At 42.8% G+C, this 18503-nt stretch overlaps 1 protein-coding gene and 1 pseudogene across 1 annotated transcript; one reads left to right on the forward strand and one right to left on the reverse strand.

Annotated features, from left to right (window-relative positions):
- The first annotated feature begins 98 nt into the window (after positions 1 to 98).
- Positions 99 to 17782, forward strand: Rab2b (RAB2B, member RAS oncogene family). Its single transcript, XM_032918211.1, has 8 exons — positions 99 to 328; positions 539 to 610; positions 2665 to 2732; positions 8708 to 8790; positions 8989 to 9081; positions 13418 to 13529; positions 14692 to 14760; positions 15733 to 17782. The coding sequence occupies exons 1-8, from the start codon at positions 283 to 285 to the stop codon at positions 15835 to 15837; spliced, it is 648 nt and encodes a 215-aa protein (XP_032774102.1). The 5' UTR covers positions 99 to 282; the 3' UTR covers positions 15838 to 17782.
- LOC116913947 lies at positions 5305 to 5866 on the reverse strand (annotated as a pseudogene).
- Positions 17783 to 18503: the final 721 nt, after the last annotated feature.

The following is an 18503-nucleotide window of genomic DNA, read 5'->3' on the forward strand; positions in this document are numbered from 1 at the left end:
AAGGGACGCAACCAGTCGCTAGCCGAGCTGCCCGAAGGTCGCTGTCGCCCCCTGGAGCTTGGTGGGATAATGGCATGTAGAAGAGCGTGGGGCGGCCCTAGAGGCGGTGTCCTGGATTCGGGATCCGGCGAAGATTTCTGGGGAGAACAATAGAGACGCAGCTTGAGCTAGAAGGGCTGGAGTGGAGGCAAATAAGGAGATCCGTAGATTGAGCGGCTAGAGAGGTCGGAGGTAAGTGGCTGTGGAAATCGGGAGGACCCGGAACACGGACACCTCGGGACCATGACTTACGCTTATCTCTTCAAGTACATCATCATCGGAGACACAGGTAACCCGCCAACGGACCGCCTTCGGGCCTGGGGCGGGGATCCTACCTCCAAAATCGGCTTGGGGGCGGGGCGGGGCGAGCGGAGTTGAGTGGAGGGGGCGGGGCGAGCTCCGGGGGCGGGGCTCTGCCCCTCCCTTAGACCCTGTGCCCCTCCTGGGAGCCTGCGGCTTCCCGGGTGACCTGCATCTAATGCACACTGTTCTTTTTCAGGTGTGGGGAAGTCATGTCTCCTCCTTCAGTTTACCGACAAGCGGTTCCAGCCTGTGCACGACCTCACAATAGGTAAGCTTATCTCCTCGTCCCAGAGCAGATAAAAGCAAGCTCGCAAAACTGCGAAAGGAGAAAGTTAACAGTCTCGGTATTCTAAATAAAAAGTTAACTTCTCGCTACCTTTGTCTGAAGTCATGGTATATGAAAAACGATAAAAGCTGGTAAGTGGAGTACCGGTAAATGATTGAAAGGTAACTTTAGAGATGGGTGTAAGATACATACTAGTCGTAGGGTTTTTTTCTTCAAATGCAACTTGAATGCTTAATGGAAAATTTCCACAGAAACATGCTTATTAAACTCATCCGTAGTTTGTGGTTAACTACCAGCCTCACATGCTTTTCAAAGGAAACACCGACCGATCCTTTTAGGACTGGAGAGGTAAAAGCCAATGTAAGGATCTTTCCAGTTCTTCCTCCACCTCTACCTCCTTTTTCCTCCACCTTTTCTTCTTTTGGAGGCAAATTCTGGCTATTTAGTTCATACTAGCCTCAGATTCACTATATAACCCACACCGGACACGAACTCCCAGAAATCCTCCTGCGTTAGCCTCCAAGCGCTATGATTACAGGCATGTACCATCTCATGGGCTTTCTTAATAAGTTTGTTTTTGTCCCGAGACTGGCTTTGAACTCCATGGGTAATCTGACAATGACTTTAAATAAGTCTCGATCTTCCTACCTCTACATCTTAAATGCTGGGATTAGATATGAAGTACTGTGCTCAGCCTGTTTTTTTAGTTTCTTACTCATTGAAATTACATTCTTTTTTTTTTTTCCTTCTTTTTTTCGAGCTGGGAACCCGACCCAGGGCCTTGCAAGCACTTGGCAAGCGCTCTACCACTGAGCTAAATCCCCAACCCCTGAAATTACATTCTTATTGTTCTAAAAAAAAAAAAAAAAAAAAAAAGGGGGGGGGCTGGGGGTTTTAGCCCAGGGGAGAAGCCCTTACCTAGGAAGGGCAAGGCCCTGGGTTCGGACCCCACCCCCAAAAAAAAAACCAAAAAAAAAAAAAAAAAAAAGAAAAGTTGACAGTGATTTTTCTTCAAAAAAAAAATCTTGATTTTTGTTGAGGTAACAGGTATTTTATATAGCACCTTAAAGTAAAAATATTTATATAGAGAATATATTTACATAGGATGACTGAATCAGTACTGTATCATATCTAAAAGCAAGCTAGATTAGTAATCTTTCTTGGAAATATGAATTCAAATGCTATGTGCAAAATACTATTTTGAAAATAGAAAAGGGGATGAATTGTCTGCTTATGATGCAGTGAGGGGTTTTTTGTTTGTTTGTTTTTTAAATATTGTCCTTGAAAGAGATGAATTTTTGCCTTGAAATAGAAAAATACCAAAAGGTGTATCAGTTTTTCAGTTTCTATACTGCTTTGAGAGTCGGTATTACCAATGTACTCTGGGAATTACTGATGGTTGAAGATATTTTGTCCTTGAAGACCTGTTTCTTAGGCAGCTTCCTTAATTGCAAATGAAAATAGTTTTAGACTTGCAGTTAAGAAGTGCTACTTCAGACACAGAACTAGTAGTCAGCACTCTGACTACTCTTGAGGCATGTGTGTGGGCGCGCATGTGCATGAGTGTGCAGGTGCCCATTGAGCCCGGAAAAGGGTATTGGATCCCTTGGAGTTGGAGTTACAGGCAGCGATGAACTAACTGATGAGGGAGACCAGTTCCAGTCCAAGATCATACACTCTTTGCTTTTACTGCTGAGCCATCTCTTCAGTCCTGTGCCCAGTTTTATGTGGTGCTGATTGAATCCAGGGCTTCCTGCATTCTAGGCCAAGCAATGTGTCAAGTGAGCTATATCCCCCGTCCATGGATTTTTAATTCTAGAAAAGAAACTAAAAGGAACACAGATTCAATTGGAGCAATAAGCACTATTGGACTGGATGTCAGTGAGTGAAGACAAAGGACTTGCTATTTTAACAGTGGGGAACAGTATGAGCTTCTAGATTAATGTGTGTGTGTGTGTGTGTGTGTGTGTGTGTGTGTGTGTGTGTGTGTGTGTGTTCATCACAGTCATAGTCATTCTCTTGACCTTCTCTGACAGGTGTGGAGTTTGGAGCACGTATGGTCAACATTGATGGAAAGCAAATCAAACTGCAAATCTGGGATACGGTAAGAGAAGGCAAAACAGTTTAGTACCAGACCAAGACCCAGCTATACCAATAAAAGCTAATGCAGCCATGTGCAGTGCTAAGACACCTGTAGTTTTTTTTTGTTTGTTTGTTTGTTTTTTTGTTTTTTTATGGAGCTGGGGACTGAACCCAGGACCTTAGGCAAGTGCTCTACCACTGAGCTAAATCCCCAACCCCGACACCTGTAGTTTTAAAACTGTAGGATGAGGCAAGAAGCCCAAGAAAGGCCAAGCCAGGAGGGATTACATACTGAGATATTCAGGTCAAAAACCAAGTGTTATACCTTTTTTTATTTTAAATGATTTGACTCACAGGAAGGTAGAAGCAAGTAGATCTCTAAGAGCAGCCTGGTCTACAAAGTGAGTTCCAGGATAGCCCAGGCTATACAGAGAAACCAAGTCTTGAAAAAAAAAAACAAAACAAAATAAAAAAGAATTAATACAGTAATAAAATTAAAAAAAAAAGTGTATATAGCCAAAAGTGAGCATCCTCTTACATAGGCCCTTTTCCGTGTCACATTGGTGCTATTCTGCCGGGAGAACCCACTGTTAATGATTCAGTGTGTATTCTTTTGCACTTTTGTGCATTGAAATTCCTAAGTAGTAGAACTTGTCACCCAGGCACTGGTGGCACTCGCCTTTAATCCCAGCACTGGGAGGCAGAGGTAGGCAGATCTCTCTGTGTTATTTTTTGTAGGCCAGACTAGCTTACAAAGTGAGTTCCAGGCCAGCCAGGCTACAGAGTTAGACCTGTCTAACTTAAATAAAATGAATAAATACATAAAACAAACAAATAAATAAATAGGTAGATATAGATAGGATAGATAGGTAGGTAGGTAGATTAGACAGATGCAAGTAATGTTTTTTTTTTTTTTTGTTTTTTGTTTTTTTTTTTTTTTTGTTTTGTTTTTTTTTTTTTTTTTTTCGGAGTGGGGACCGAACCCAGTTGCGCTTCCTAGGCAAGCGCTCTACCTGTGAGCTAAATCCCCAACCCCATGTTTTTTTTTTTTAAAGATTTATTTATTTATTTCATGTAGTGGGTACACTGTCACTGTCTTCAGACACACCAGAAGACAGTATCAAATCCCCATGACAGATGGTTGTGAGCCACCATGTGGTTGCTGGGAATTGAACTCAGGACCTCGGAAGAGCAGTCAGTGCTTTTAACCACTGAGCCACCTCTCCAGACTGTTTTTTTTTTTTTTTAATTAAAAAAATGTATTTTTTGCTGATGTGTTTGACAGTTTATGCATGTGACCCGGTGTGAGTGGAAGTCAGATGACAGTATTGTGGAGTGGGTCTCATTGCATCTTTTCAAGAAAGGGTTCCGGGCTGGAGAGATGGCTCAGTGGTTAAGAGCACTGACTGTTCTTCCAGAGGTCCGGAGTTCAAATCCCAGCAACCACATGGTGGCTCACAACCATTTTTAATGGGATCCGATGCCCTCTTCTGGTGTGTCTGAAGACAGCTACAGTGTACTCATGCATAAAATAAATGAATAAATCTTTAAAAAAAAAAAAAAGGGTTCAAGGACAATCTCAGGCTGTGTGGTTTGCATGACAAATACTTTGCTTACTGAGATATCTTGCCAGCCCAAGGTTTTTATTTTCATTAGTATTAATATGTATAGAATTGTGACAAGAGTAGATATAGGTGTGTTGTTTGTATAGTAGTTTTGATATTTTGGAGACATTTTCTTTTTTTTTTTTTTTTTTTTTTTTTCGGAGCTGAGGACCCGAACCTAGGGCCTTGCGCTTACTAGGCAAGCGCTCTACCACTGCGCTAAATCCCCAACCCCCTGGAGACATTTTCTATCTGTAGTGCAGATCTGACTCTCTTCTTTTAACAAGAGCATAGTCACAGAGTGTATGTACCATGTATTTATTTAGCCGGCCTCCGCAGCATTGATGGACATTCATTTTGTGTTGAGTTTTCAACCACCGCACAGCTTCATTAAACATTCTAATTTATGATTACAGTTTCATACAAATGTTTGGGAATCTCTGTGGACTATTTGCCCAGAAATGAGAATTGAAGGTAAAAGTTGCCGGGGTTTTAAATTGTAATCGATGAAGGACTCTCAAAGTTTGGCATGGTGTACTGTAGTTTTGTCTAATCTCGATGGATTGTTTTTTTGTTTTTTTGTTTTTTTGTTTTTTGTGCGATATTTCATTTAATTTATATTGTTCTTTCTCCAAAGGAAACCATCATAGTCGCTGTTCTAGATAAAGAGAACTAGAAAATGGTTCATAGTATTTAGCTAAAATCTCTTCCTTTTTTGTTTATTTCTTATGATTTTATCATGTTTTTTTCCTCAGAACTCAGAGCCAGAACCTTCATATCTACAGGCATGTACAAGTCATTTTTCCTTTTCTTTTTTCTCTATTGTTTTCTTCTCTGTTCCAACCCTCTCTTCCCTGATCATAGACAGCCCTCTGTGGGCCACTTCCGGCAGAGCCCTTTTCTGGGCGTCTCTAAGTTTGCTGCCACTTTCGGATGCTTTATTAATCATGTGCTTTACACTTGGATGTAGTCTTTTTTTTTTTTTTTTTTTTAAAGACCATCATTTATTGTTTATAAAAATTGCCCCAATATACAGAAAATTCCTAATTCCGGTAACTAAAAACTCCCACCCGCCTTGTGTCCACAATATCCAATCTAGATTGGCTTGATCTTGAAGTGTAATCCAATAAGACTGAAGACTAAACACTTCAGGTCCTGGACAAGATAATAAAACACTCGCAAGCCTTCTGGATCCTTGGACTGGTTGACATCAATAAGGGAACCAATTTTTGATGTTGTAAAAGAAATGTGCTCATCTCCAATGACAATTTCGAGTTCCTGCCGGCCCACTCGATCAGGAGGGGGCCACAGAGCGTCATCTTCTTTGGTGATTTCACTGTCATCAATAATTCTCTTTAATTCTTCCATCACACTCTTATGTACATAAGCCTCTTTCCTGATCATGACATCATTTTTGTAATTGCTGTTGTTGGTCGGAATTCAAACTCCAGGAACTCATGACCGAACTTGCCTTTGTGACCCACGTAGTAACGTAGGTAAAAGTCACTCTCCATGCTTCGCAAGGGACAAGCAAGACCGAACTTTGGGAACAGATGACACTAACACTGTCTGCGGTCTGAGCCCCACACCGGCGTAATGGTGGCGCGCGGAAATTGGATGTAGTCTTTAAGTTGGCTGTGTCTCCGCTGGTCAGGCTTTTTCATCTCACCCTTTATGGTCGTACTGTAAGATCATGGCTCACTTCCTGTCTGTCTCTAACAGTGTGTAACTCCAGGCAGACAGCCCCAACTTTCAGACTTTGCCTCATTTGGCCAGATTTTCTTTTTTAACGCTCTATTGTCAGGGTTTCCGCTGTCTCTCCAGTCAGTTGTCAGGCACTCCCTTTCTTCAGTGTTGTGAGTTAGGTCATTGTTATAATTCTCCCCCAACTAGATATTGCAGATATCCGTGTGTTTTATTTCGGGTTTTATTATCTTTTAATTTTTGTATTTCTAAGAATGAACACCCCCCCCCCAGGTCAAGATATAAATTCTTACAAACTATCAAAGGGTGAAACCAGTGGGTATAAATTAGCTTCTATGTCTATTGCTGTGAGAAGACATTATGACTAAGACAACCCTTATAAAAGAAACACTTCGTTAGGGGCTTCTTTACCATTTTAGGGTCTATACTCAATGATCATCATGGCGGGAGGCAGGCAAGCATGATAGTGGAGCAGTAGCTGAGAGCTTTACATACTGATCAGCAGGCCAAATGTCAAAACCCTAGTGACACACCTCCTGCCTCAAAGCCATACCCCTAATCCTTCCCAATAGTATGAACCTGGAGGGGCCATTCTCATTCAAACAACCTAGGCCAGTGCTGAAAAGGCAGAGGGAGGAGCAACATGAATTCAAGGCTGGCCTGAGCTACATCAGGAGTTGTAAGCTAGTCAGAGCTACAGAATTCCACAAAATGAAACCAAACACAAAAACTCCACGTTAGCTATTTGCTGCTTTCTACATTTTTTAGCTGATTGAGGACAAGGATATTTGAGGTCGATATGGACCCACTAAGTTGAACTAGACAGTCTTTCCAGTCCACTGGCTCCTAAGTGCTCATGAACATGACTGACGTGAAAAAGCGAAGTATTGCTTTTAAAACAAAATCTCAGTCTTTGGATTTTACCAATGAAGAGCTCAGGAGCGAGAGGTGAAAACCCACGAGCTCAGAGGGGCAGAGAAAGCGCCCAGGGGACCTTCTCTTCAGCCGAGGTCCCAGGAGGCATGCCCCTCTGTCAAAACTTGCTTCAAAGGGAATGTCCCTCCTTTCCGCTTCCTCAAACTCAGGGTTCTTTGGCTTCAGTGTCCTAAGCTCCAGGATGCTAGATAAGTTCTAGTGGTAGAAGCTGGCCCCAGCACACCAGGCTGTGTCCACACACGTGTGTGTATGTGTGTGTGTGTGTGTGTGTGTGTGTGTGTGTGTGTGTGTGTGTGTGCATGTATGTGTGAGGTGTTCATATAGGCCACACAAGTGCATTGGATCCTGTGGACCAGGACTTATAGACATTTGTAAACTGCCCAGTGTAGGAACTGGGGTTTGAACTCCCATCCTCTGATAGAGCAGTAAGAACTCTCAATACCTGAGCCATCTCAGCAGCCCAGTGTTTTTATTTAAATGACACCCGAGGTTCCAGTAAATAAAAATAAAATAAACAAAATACTATGTTAAGAAAGCAAAAGTAGGCCTGGAGAGATGGTTCAGTGGTTAAGAGCACTGGCTACTCTTCCAGAGGTCCTGAGTTCAGTTCCCAGCAACCACATGGTGGCTCACAACCATCTATCTGTAATGGGATCTGATGGCCTCTTCTTGTGTGTCTGAAGACAGCTACAGTGTACTTATATATAATAAATAAATAAAAATAAATAAATCTATCTTTAAGAAAGAAAGAAAAGGTATCTAGTGTACAGGGGGTGAGGGTAGGGTGGGAGGGATTAATTGCTCAGTTGTACATAAAGTAATATTTTGGTCCTGTCAAACATAAGATGAAATTATGAACAAATTTCTTTTCCTTTTCTTTTTTTTTTTTTTTTTTTTTTTGGTTTTTTGAGACAGGTTTCTCTGTGTAGTCCTGGCTGTCTTGGAACTTGCTCTGTACACCAATCTGGCCTCAAACTGACAGAGATGTGCCTGCCTCTCCCTCCTGAGTGCTGGGGTTAAAGGTGTGCACTGCCGCCATGCGTCCTGGGCATCATTTCCTATTCCTTATTGTTACTTCCCACCACAGACAGGCTCTCAGCGAGGAATGTCCAGATGTGCTTGCTGTTATCAGAGAAGTGCAGGGGTTACTCAGCATACGCTCAGTTGCTTAGTTCTGTGTTTCCGCATTGTTACATTGGAATATGCCTTCCAGTGCATAGGGTATTGGCATTCTAAAATTTTTTATAGATAATAAAAATAGAACAAGTAATAAAGTGTAGGGCTTGGAGAGACGGCTGTTAAAGGCTAGGCTCACAACCAAAAATATAAGAGTAATGTAGTGTACTCGATGTCATATTTGGGATTGAGTTTCCAGTCCCATTTCCAGCTTGTCGGGTATTGGGAAATGTGTATGAAGGTCGTTGGTGTCGTGCTCTTGGCATCGGGTGTCTGGGACCTAAGGATAATGAAGATGTAACGGTTTGATGGACAATCTCATAAGTAGTACTTGACCCACCTGCAATCTCAGACACGTTCTTACTGAAAAATAGTCTACATGGGCTTCTCCCTGTTCAGGCACCTTTTCCTCAGATGATGATGGTAATGGTGGTGGTGGTGGTGGTGGTGATTTTTAACCTAGCACAAGTTCTTTCTTTAGTTAAACTCTTTGTTTTAGGGTGGCATGTGAGCAAGTCACTTCTTTGGAAATAACCTAGTTTTACTGGGATTTTTTGTTGCCATGTTGATGGTAAAGGCTGGGCAAGAGTCCTTCCGTTCTATCACCCGTTCCTACTACAGGGGAGCAGCTGGAGCCCTGCTGGTGTATGACATCACAAGGTGAGCTGGCTGGCATGTGGGAGGGTTCTTCCTGACTCCCCGAAGCTGTCCTCTGTCTATGGCCTCTGCTAAGGACATGGGATTGGCCAGCTGCTTTTTGGCATCCATGTGACCACCCACCCTTTCTCATGCATTTGGAGCAACTTTGGCAACTTTTGAAACGGCTCCTGACCCACATTCTAAATTGTTCTGCTGCAGACGTGAAACCTTCAACCACCTGACCTCATGGTTAGAGGATGCCCGCCAGCACTCCAGCTCCAACATGGTTATAATGCTGATTGGGAATAAGAGGTAAATTCTAGCTTTGTAAATACCAGTTACCAGGAGGCGTCGAACTTTCCCTGTAGATACTGAGTTTCTTTCTGCTCTGTTCTGTTCTGTTTGGTTTTGGAGACCAGGTCTCTGTGAAGTAGCCTTGGATGGCCTGGAACATGCTGCCATCCTCCTGCCTCTACCTCTCAAAGGCTGGGACTGTTGGCTTGTGCCATCTGATTGATATTAAATTTCTTGATACCCAGATTTTCTTAATATATATAATCTTAGTAAGAAATGTTAGTATGGTAAGATATATATACATATATGCATATATATCATTTACAATTCTAAGTACTTCCTAGAGTATTCTATAGCCCTAAACATATTAGAGTGGTTCTGCAAACCTCACCACTATTCATCTTAACAACTTTTCATTTTCTCAGATTTTAGAATCATTGAATCCATCCTGCCCTCAGGGTCTTCCTCAGCATCTTCTGTCTGTCTGTCTGTCTGCCTGTCTGTCTGTCTGTCTCTCTGTGTGTCTGTCTTTTTCTTTCCTTCTGTTATTTTTGAAACAGGCCCTCGTGTAGCTTAGGCTGGCTTCAGTCTCACTACCCTAGCCTCACTAGAGTGCTGGGATTACAGAAATGCACTATCACATTCCAGGCCCTACATTCTTTCCTTATAAACACCTCATGTGAGTAGAGTTACACAGCACTTGTGCTTTTATGAGTGGCTTGTTTTATCTAGCATGGTGTCTTTGGAGCTCTGTACATGCTGTAGCATGTTTTAAAACTTGTTTTTTGGGGGATTATAGTGTGCACTGTTACCAGATTTCATTCATCCCTCTCTCTGTGGACACTTTGGGCTGCTGCCACTTGGCCAATATTGTCATGAACATGGGAACAAAGATATATATCTGTTCAGTTTTCTCCTTGTAGTTCTTCTGGCTACAGAATCAGCAGGATTACTGGATCACGTGGACATTGTGTGTTGAAGTTTTGAGGGACCACCACAGTGCTTTCCCTGCAGCAGTCCCATGTTGCATTCCTCCCAGTAGTTCACCAGCATTCCAGTTTACAGTTCGGCCACACTTTGTAGTTCTAGTTTCAGGGGAAAAAAATGTATTTATAGGACAAAAGAAACCCCTGGCTTAGATTTAGTGTAGTGGTGCATATCTGTTTGCACTGTGGGGCAGAGGCGTGAGATTCACAAGTTTGAGACCAGCCTGGGCTATATAGTGAGTTCTTGGCCAGATTGCCCTATATATCAAAACTCTGTCAGGGTCAGTGAGATGGTTTGGGGGCCTGCTACCAACCATGACAACCGGAGTTCAGTCCCTGGGCCCTGTATGGTATGGGCCCAGTTCTTCAGAGAACTGACTGCTGAAGGTTGTCCTATGATCTCCACCTGTACACCATGATGCAGATGATATGCATGTGTACACACACACACACACACACACACACACACACACACACACACACACACACAGAGAGAGAGACAGAGTCAGAGACAAGAGACAGAGAGACAGAGAGACATAAATAGATAAACAAGGAAGTATATTTAAAAAAAATCAAATCAATAAGCCAGACACCACCATGTAATCCCAAGATGTGGGAGGTGGAGGCAGGTGGATCAGGGTTTTAAAGCCATCTTTGAATACATAGAGAGATGGACATTAGCCTGGGCTAGATGAACCCAGACACAGGCTGGAGAGATGGCTCAGGGCGTGAAGATTTCTTGCTCCTCTTCCTGAGGATCTGAGTTCTGTTCTCAGCTCCTTATCAGATAGCACACCATTGCCTGAATCTCCACCCCAGGAGATCCCACACCCCACACCCTCTTCTGGCCTCCCTGGTACCCACACAAGTGGCATTCACACACAAACAAATGCATACACATAATTTTTAAAAAACGTCTTAAAGATGAAGTAAATTAGAACTGAGGCGCAGTTTGGGTTGTTGTGACAGTTCAGTAGCTGATGACACTTGCTGCCACGCCTGATGACAAAGTTTTACCCGGATCATACATGATAAAGAGAGCCAGCCTTGCCACATGCTGCCTTTTGACCTCTACATACATGCCAAGTCACATGTATGCCCACACAGGGAAAACATACACACACAACAAACAAGTAAGTAAATAATCAATAAATAAAATATATTGAAATTAACAGGCTTCTTTGGACACAGACTCAGGTGTTGCAAGCTGGCCTTGAACATACTAGCTGTGGGTAGCCTGGGTCTTCTATTCCTCCTGCTTTTATGTTCTAAGTGCAAGCTCCACACAGCTAGTCCTGAGATGAACCCCGTTCTTTGTGCGTGTTAGTCAAGCTGAGATTAAAGGCATGCTCCAGCACACCCAGCATGGAACAATTTCTTAATAATCAATGGGAGAGGACTCAGGCCTTTGTGGGTGGTGCCATCCCTGGGCTGGTTCTAAAATACAGCGGTCTGAACAAGCCATGAAGAACAAGCCAGTAAGCAGCGCCCCTCTATGGCCTGTGCATCAGCTCCTGCCTCCAAGTTCCTGCCTTGTTTAAGGAGTTCTGACTGACTTCCTTCAGTGACAAAGGATGATGTGGAAGCTTAAGCTGGATAAACCTTTCTTCTCCTTGCTTTGGGTCATGGTATTTCGTCACAGCAATAGTAACTCTGATTAAAGCAATAAACAACAGCAACTATTACTACTGTACTACTTTCTCCTCCCTCCTCCTCTTCTCCCTCTTCTCCCTCTTCCTCTTCTTCCTCCTCCTCTCCCTCCTCTACTTCCTCCTTCTAAATGATTAAAAGGCTAGAATCTTCTGGGCAGAAATGTTGTACATCTTTAATCCCAGCACTCAGGAGGTAGAGGCAGGTGGATCTCTCAGTGTAACCCAACTTGGTCTACAGTGCAAGTTTCCAGACAGCCAGAGCTACATAAAGAGACCCTGTCTCAACCAAACAAAACAAAATACAAAAATCCCATTTGAAAATAAAAGCCAGGGGGCTGGAGAGATAGCAATGACTAAAAGCACTGGATGCTCTTCCAGAGGTCCTGAGTTCAACTCCCAGCAACCACATGGTGTGTCAGAACCATCTGTAATGAGATCTGATGCCCTCTTCTGGTGTGCCTGAAGATAGCTACAGTGTACTTATATATAATAAATAAGTAAATCTTAAAAAAAATAAATAAAAAAGGCAGGTCAATCTTACTGTTTCCACCAGCTTTTTTTTTTAAAAAAAGTCTCGTATATATTACATTATCACCACAGTTTCCCCTCCATAGAGCTCGTAGTTCCCCCACTCCATCCACTCCTGTGTTTTCTTCAGAGGGCAGATCTCTCATGGATATCAACTAAACGTGGCATATCAAGTTGCTGTAAGAGTGGGCAAGGCAGCCCAGGAGGAGGAAAAGAGTCTCAGAAGCAAGCAGTAGACTCGGAGATAGCCCCTGTTGCCACTGTTAGGAGAACACAGCACAAGCTACACAACCGTAACATGTATTCAGAGAGTCCAGGTCAGCTCCATGCCAGCTTACTGGTTGTTGGTTCGTCTCTGTGAGCCCCTATGAGCCCAGGTCATTTGATCCTGTGCGTCCTGTGTGTTCTCACTAACTTGTTTGTCTTTCCTGGACTCTCCATGCAACTTTACTCATTTCTGGTTTGGGCTCCTTTTCTCCCTATATCACGTAATTCCATCCTATCACTTTCTCTAATTCCGAAGTGCTAAGTCTCTTCCATACAAAGTAGAAACGAGACTAGCAAGAGTTAAGGTGACTCCTCTCTTAAGTCCTAGCTTAATCTCTCATGAGTTTATGCTAGGAAAAGAATCAGGCACGAAAGGGCATGCGCCTTTAATTGCAGCACTTGGAAGGCAGAGGCAAGCTGATCTCTGAGTTCAAGGCCACCCTGTCTATAGAGCAAGTTGCCAGGTCAGCTAGGGCTACACAGAGAAACCTTGTCTTGAAAAGAAGACAGAAAAGAACCCAGGAAATAGAAAAGAAAGAAAAAGAAAAGAGTCTTCTCTAGAGGATGAGAAATCCTTAGACTTGAGCTTCTAGTAAATCACCACCCCCCATCATCTCTGCCATGCTGTCCTTGATCCCACCTGGAAGGGAATAGGGAACCTTGAGTGACTGGGGTTCTCTAAGCCTGTTCTCTGTAACAGAACGGTATTATCTTCAGTCATGCAGAAGCGATTATGAATATGAACATTATCTTCCAAGAGACTACAGAAGTCAATTAATTCTACACAAAAGAGTGTCATGTAGGGTCTACATGTTTCCAGCATCATTCGGCAGTTTTAAACTGCTGTGGGATCCTTTTAGAACTATGGTTACCCCCTTCTCTTAAATCTTTAAAGTGTCCTCCCTCATTAATGTCTTACAGTGATCTAGAATCTCGAAGGGATGTGAAAAGAGAAGAAGGAGAGGCCTTTGCTCGTGAGCATGGCCTTATATTCATGGAAACATCAGCCAAGACAGCCTGCAATGTCGAAGAGGTATTGTTACAGAAGTGGGGAGTGTCTCAGAGGTGACACTGTTCTGTTCTCCATGGGACATGGGTAAACAAGAATGTACTGTGGTCAGAGTGACCGTCTCCTTCCAAGGGATTGCTCCCATTCTCTTTCACCCTAATTCCTAAGGCTTTACTTTTGCCTTGGATAAAATTAATTGGTACATATGCATTAGACACCACTGTTGTTTACAAATCACCTTACTTGGGAATCTGACAGAAACTATCCTGGTCGTGACAACAGGTGTTGACTGTATTGTCCAGCTGAGTGTATTTGTTTTACTTGCGAGGCTGCTAACCTTATATGACCTAGGAACATCAGCACCTGTAACTATAGGATCACCTTTTTCTAACTGTACTCAATGTGTTTTATTGTGGTGGTGGCTTTGTTTCTTCAGGTGCTCTGTAGATCAATCTATGCCAGAACTTGCTGTGTAGGGCAAGCTGGCCTCAAACTTGCATCCTCCTGCTTTAGTCCCTGGAGTATCAGGATGACAGGCATGCAACACCACATCTATTCAATGGCTTTTACAAGGACATTTGTGGAGATAAGTTTGTGTGGGGGTGGGGGTGTGTGTTGAGACAGCCCTGATTGTCCTGAAACTCACTCTGTAGACCAAGCTGGCATTGAACTCAGAGATCCACTTGGCTCTAACCTCCCTCGTGCTGGGATTAAAGGAGTAGACCACCACCACCTGGCTGAGATTATCTTTTTTGGGTTGATTTTTGTTGTTTTGAGACAGGATTTTACTGTGTAGCTGTGGTTGGCGTAGACCTTGCTATGTAGAGCAGGCTGGCCTTGAACTCACAGATGCACTTGCCACTACCTCCTTGGCGCTGGAATTAAAGGCATGCTCCATCACCATTTCTAGCTGGAATTCTTTGTATTACTCCTTTCTACTGTTTATTAATTATTCTCAGGTTTTATTTAGTCAGTTTGAGATAGAGTGTTTCTGGCTAACCCCGGCTGGTCTGGAATTCACTGTGTAGACCAGGCTGGCCTCAGACGTGTGATCTCCTTACCTCACCTCCTCAGTGCTGAGGTTCCAGATTCTTAATTCACCTTAGGAATCCAAATAAAAATATTTGTATTTCTCTCATTTCTTTACTTAAATTTAAGACTGATAAATGATTCCTATCTCCTCCAGGCCTACATTAATACAGCCAAAGAAATACATAGGAAGATCCAGCAAGGTTTATTTGATGTCCACAATGAGGTGAGAAGGATTTGGTGTTAGCCCTGGCAAATTTCTTGATAGCAGCTTCCTGGAATGTCAGTATTCCTGCCTGATGTCACACTAACCACAGATTTTTTTTTTTTTAAGTACAGGGATCTAAAAACCCATCATTAGTTTCTGTTTTCTCTCAAGTCTGAACGTCATAATGTTGAAAGAGATGTTAGCGGTCTATAGACTTATGTAATATGAGAGTTTTTCTCCTTGACCTCAGTTTCTTACTAATGTAGAATATATGAGAAAGAGAGTGAGGAGTTGGGGGAGAGTGCTTGAGAGGGAGTGAGAGGGAGTGAGAGGGAGTGAGCTCTGAGACAAAACCAAGAAGACTCATATGTTAATTTGCCACTTCTTCTCTTTTGCTTTGCTTACTCTTTAAAAAGAATTTTTTATCTTGTGTGTGTGATATGTATGTGTATATATGCATGTTCACATATGCGTAGGCAAAAGTGTGGGTGTCCATCTGGAGGCCCAAGGTTGGCAACAGGTGTCTTTCTCCATTGCTGTTCACCTTACATGTTGAGGGAGGGTTTGCTCTGGGAACTCCCTGTGTGTATGTCTTTGCTTCCAAGGACTGGGATTGCAGGTGACTTGCCATGCCTATCTAGCTCCTGTCGGGTTTCTAGGGCTCTTAACTTGTGGTCCTGATGCTTACGTGTGATGCTTACATGGCAAGTATTTCCCCTGCTGAACTCCCCCTCTGTCACACCTGACTTCTGCTGACAGCTATGAAATCTATGTGCAGCAGTGACCTTGAAACAAGCAAACCCCACCCTCGTCAGCTGGTTCTCCTCACAACCAGTCACCTCACTCTTCCTGTTGCATGTCATTCTCCCCCAGCAGCTGGCTGGAGAGCACCATTATTAGAATTTAAGTAAAGCGTTCTCCTTTATCTCTGTCTGTCCTTCCCATTCCCCTCAACTCTCACACAAGATTGTTGCCTTTTCTCTTTTATAGGCAAACGGCATCAAGATTGGGCCCCAGCAGTCGATCTCATTGGTGGGGCCATGCCCCTCTCAGCAGAACTCCTCCGACATAGGGCCTGACTCTGGCTGCTGCTGAACACCTGGCCTGAACTCTCTGTTTTTCCTCTCCTGGAACAGTTTCAGATCAGTCAGCTTAACAAAAGAGGTCTTCCTTGCGTTGGCTGAGAGCAGCCTCTTTTCAGTGCGATTTCACCCTTCCACTTAAAACACGAGGAGAAAACTGGGCCCTTTCAGACCTGTCCTCCTTTCGGGACATGAGCATTCTGCCTAGACTACGACTCTTTCATCCTCTAGTTTCTAAAATGTTAGGATCAAAGCTGATTGTCGCGGTAGTCAAGCAAACAACCTACTAAGATCAACATCTATCTGCTGTGTGGTGGCACATACCCATAATTCCAGCACTGGGGACTTTTGGCGGAAGGATTGCCAGGAGTTTTGAAGTCAGTCTGGACTACATAAGTTTCACTAGGCCATATGTTTAAAAAAGCCAAAAAGAAAAAAAAAAAGAAAGAGAAAGTAAAAAAGAAAAAAATACATATTTGTTCCTCACCCAATTTTTAGTAACTAAGGTGGGGGGATGTTCTGATTGAACATTTAGAATTAGGGATCTGAGTAGCCTTTGGATGATAGATCTATATACATAGTTATCTCATTACATTTATTTCCTTGCCTTGGAAACCTGCTCGTCATTTCATAAGCGTTTCCATAGAAGCTGAGGGCCTCCATATTGTCTCACTGCTAGTTTCTTTTCATTTGGTGTGTGTGTGTACAACCTTAAGCATCGTTCCTTAGGAGCCCACATCTCTTACTGGGACCTGGAGCGCCATGCTTAGGCTAGACCTGCTGGCCCTTTTCATTGCTAGTTCTGTTTCTTAACTACAGAACTTTGAGAGCAGTGGAGTTGGTACTGGACCTGTTGCCACATACCCTTACCTAAGAAAACACTAATTGTTCATTTTGCTTAAAGGACCAGTTCTAGCATTACAGTTTCTTTCATCAAATTGCTCTCTACTGTGTCATCATTCTTGTGCGTGCGTGCGCCATGTGTCATAGAAATTAAGATAGGTTCTTAAACATGCTAGGTAAGTGCTGTACCCTGAGCTTTCCCCTCAGGAGCCTTCTCTTCTACTTTTTGTTTTAAGACAAGTTGCTGAGGCTGGCCTTGAACTTACAGGCCTTGAACTTGGGGTCCTGAGGCTTCAGACTCCCAGGCAGCTGTGCATTCTCCCTAATCAGATCTCTATTGAACATTTACTCTAACCAAGCTAATTTGTCACTGAATATGACATATTTATACTAGCTTCTGTACCTTTGCACATGCTCTACCCTCTTACCCTCTGCTAACATTATACTGATACTTTTTTCCTTGAGGAAATGCTCACTGACTGACCTAGGGAGCCCTAAGCAACTGTTAACACAATACTTGTTAGCATTCCTATGTTATTCATATGCATATTTATTTGTATGTGTTTTACTTTGTAAATATGTTTTATAGTGTTCTTTTGGGGAGGGTGAAGGGGGAATGTCTGTCTCCTGTAGGTTGTAAGCTCTACGAGAGCAGGTTCCTGTCACCTTAGTCTATACCACCATTCCGTTACTGTACCCTGTGTAACTCACCATCTGGAATTTAAGTGACATGCTTTAAAACTTAAGACTTTAGAAGAAACAAAAGGCCTTGGAGTTGTCTCTGTGTAACTGTATCCTGGTTTTCCCCATCTCCTTACCCTGGGTTCTCATTGCTCTTCTATCCTGCCTCACTGTAACTGCCTTCATTCTGTGTGGCCTACAGTAAGAATGCCTGCTACCAAGACTCAGATAAGTAGGGACTTTTTTACCCACACCTTAGAATCTGTAACCCTGTCAGCCCAGTCTGCCTCTGCTTCACTCCTCGCCTGCTTCACCTCCTGGGACACCTGTCTTTTTTACTTGTCTCATTTTCTTTCACAGCACTGAGGTCTCACCAAATTTTCTAATTTTTATTGTTAATGACCATTTTACTATTAAATATATGCATGATCCAAGCTGCTTTTATTTCATGTATCATTTCTGATTATATACTGAGTGTAAATGGATACCATCCTCCTAGAATATTGCACCAAAGATACTTCCCTCCTAGAACTGGTGTTATTCTGAATACTACTCCTTATAGTAGAAAAGAAGTAGAATGCTACTCCGTATAGCAGTAAAGTTAACTCTATACCACAGGAAATGAGATGACATTTGAGCATTGAGGTGATTATGCTTCTGGTCTTTGGGTTTTAACCTTACCTGATTTCACAAAGGTTTAGTGGTTGTTGAATTTATATTCAGCCTGTGTTTTTTACCAGGCACAAAACTGAGCATATAATTTAGCACTTTTCATTTTCCTTCTTTTCTTCCTCCTTTCTTTTCTGTCTTCCTTTCTTTTTAAGTCTGACTAGGTAGCCCAGGCTATCCTAGAACTCCTGATCCTCCTGTGTTAGCCTCCTGAATACTGAATGTGCCAACTCTCCCATCAATGTTACAGTTTCTGTTGAAAAGGTTTTGTTTTTCATTTTAGATATTTATTTAATGTATATGAGTACACTCTTCAGACACACCACAAGAGGGCATCAGATCCCATTACAGATGGTTGTGAGCCACCATATAGTTGCTGGGAATTGAACTCAGTACCTCTGGAAGAGCAGTCAGTGCTCTTAACCACTGAGCCATTACTCCAGCCCAAAAAGTTTTTCTTTACTGTTCAAAATTTTTTTAGCAATT

The sequence above is a fragment of the Rattus rattus genome, chromosome 12 (assembly GCF_011064425.1).
Source record: "Rattus rattus isolate New Zealand chromosome 12, Rrattus_CSIRO_v1, whole genome shotgun sequence".
Classification (NCBI taxonomy): domain Eukaryota; kingdom Metazoa; phylum Chordata; class Mammalia; order Rodentia; family Muridae; genus Rattus; species Rattus rattus.

Coding starts and splice junctions, on each gene's coding strand:
- Rab2b (XM_032918211.1), top strand. CDS start 283: ATGACTTACGCTTATCTCTTCAAGTACATCATCATCGGAGACACAG. Junction 611..2,664: donor TGTGCACGACCTCACAATAG/GTAAGCTTATCT, acceptor CTTCTCTGACAG/GTGTGGAGTTTGGAGCACGT. Junction 9,082..13,417: donor ATGCTGATTGGGAATAAGAG/GTAAATTCTAGC, acceptor AATGTCTTACAG/TGATCTAGAATCTCGAAGGG.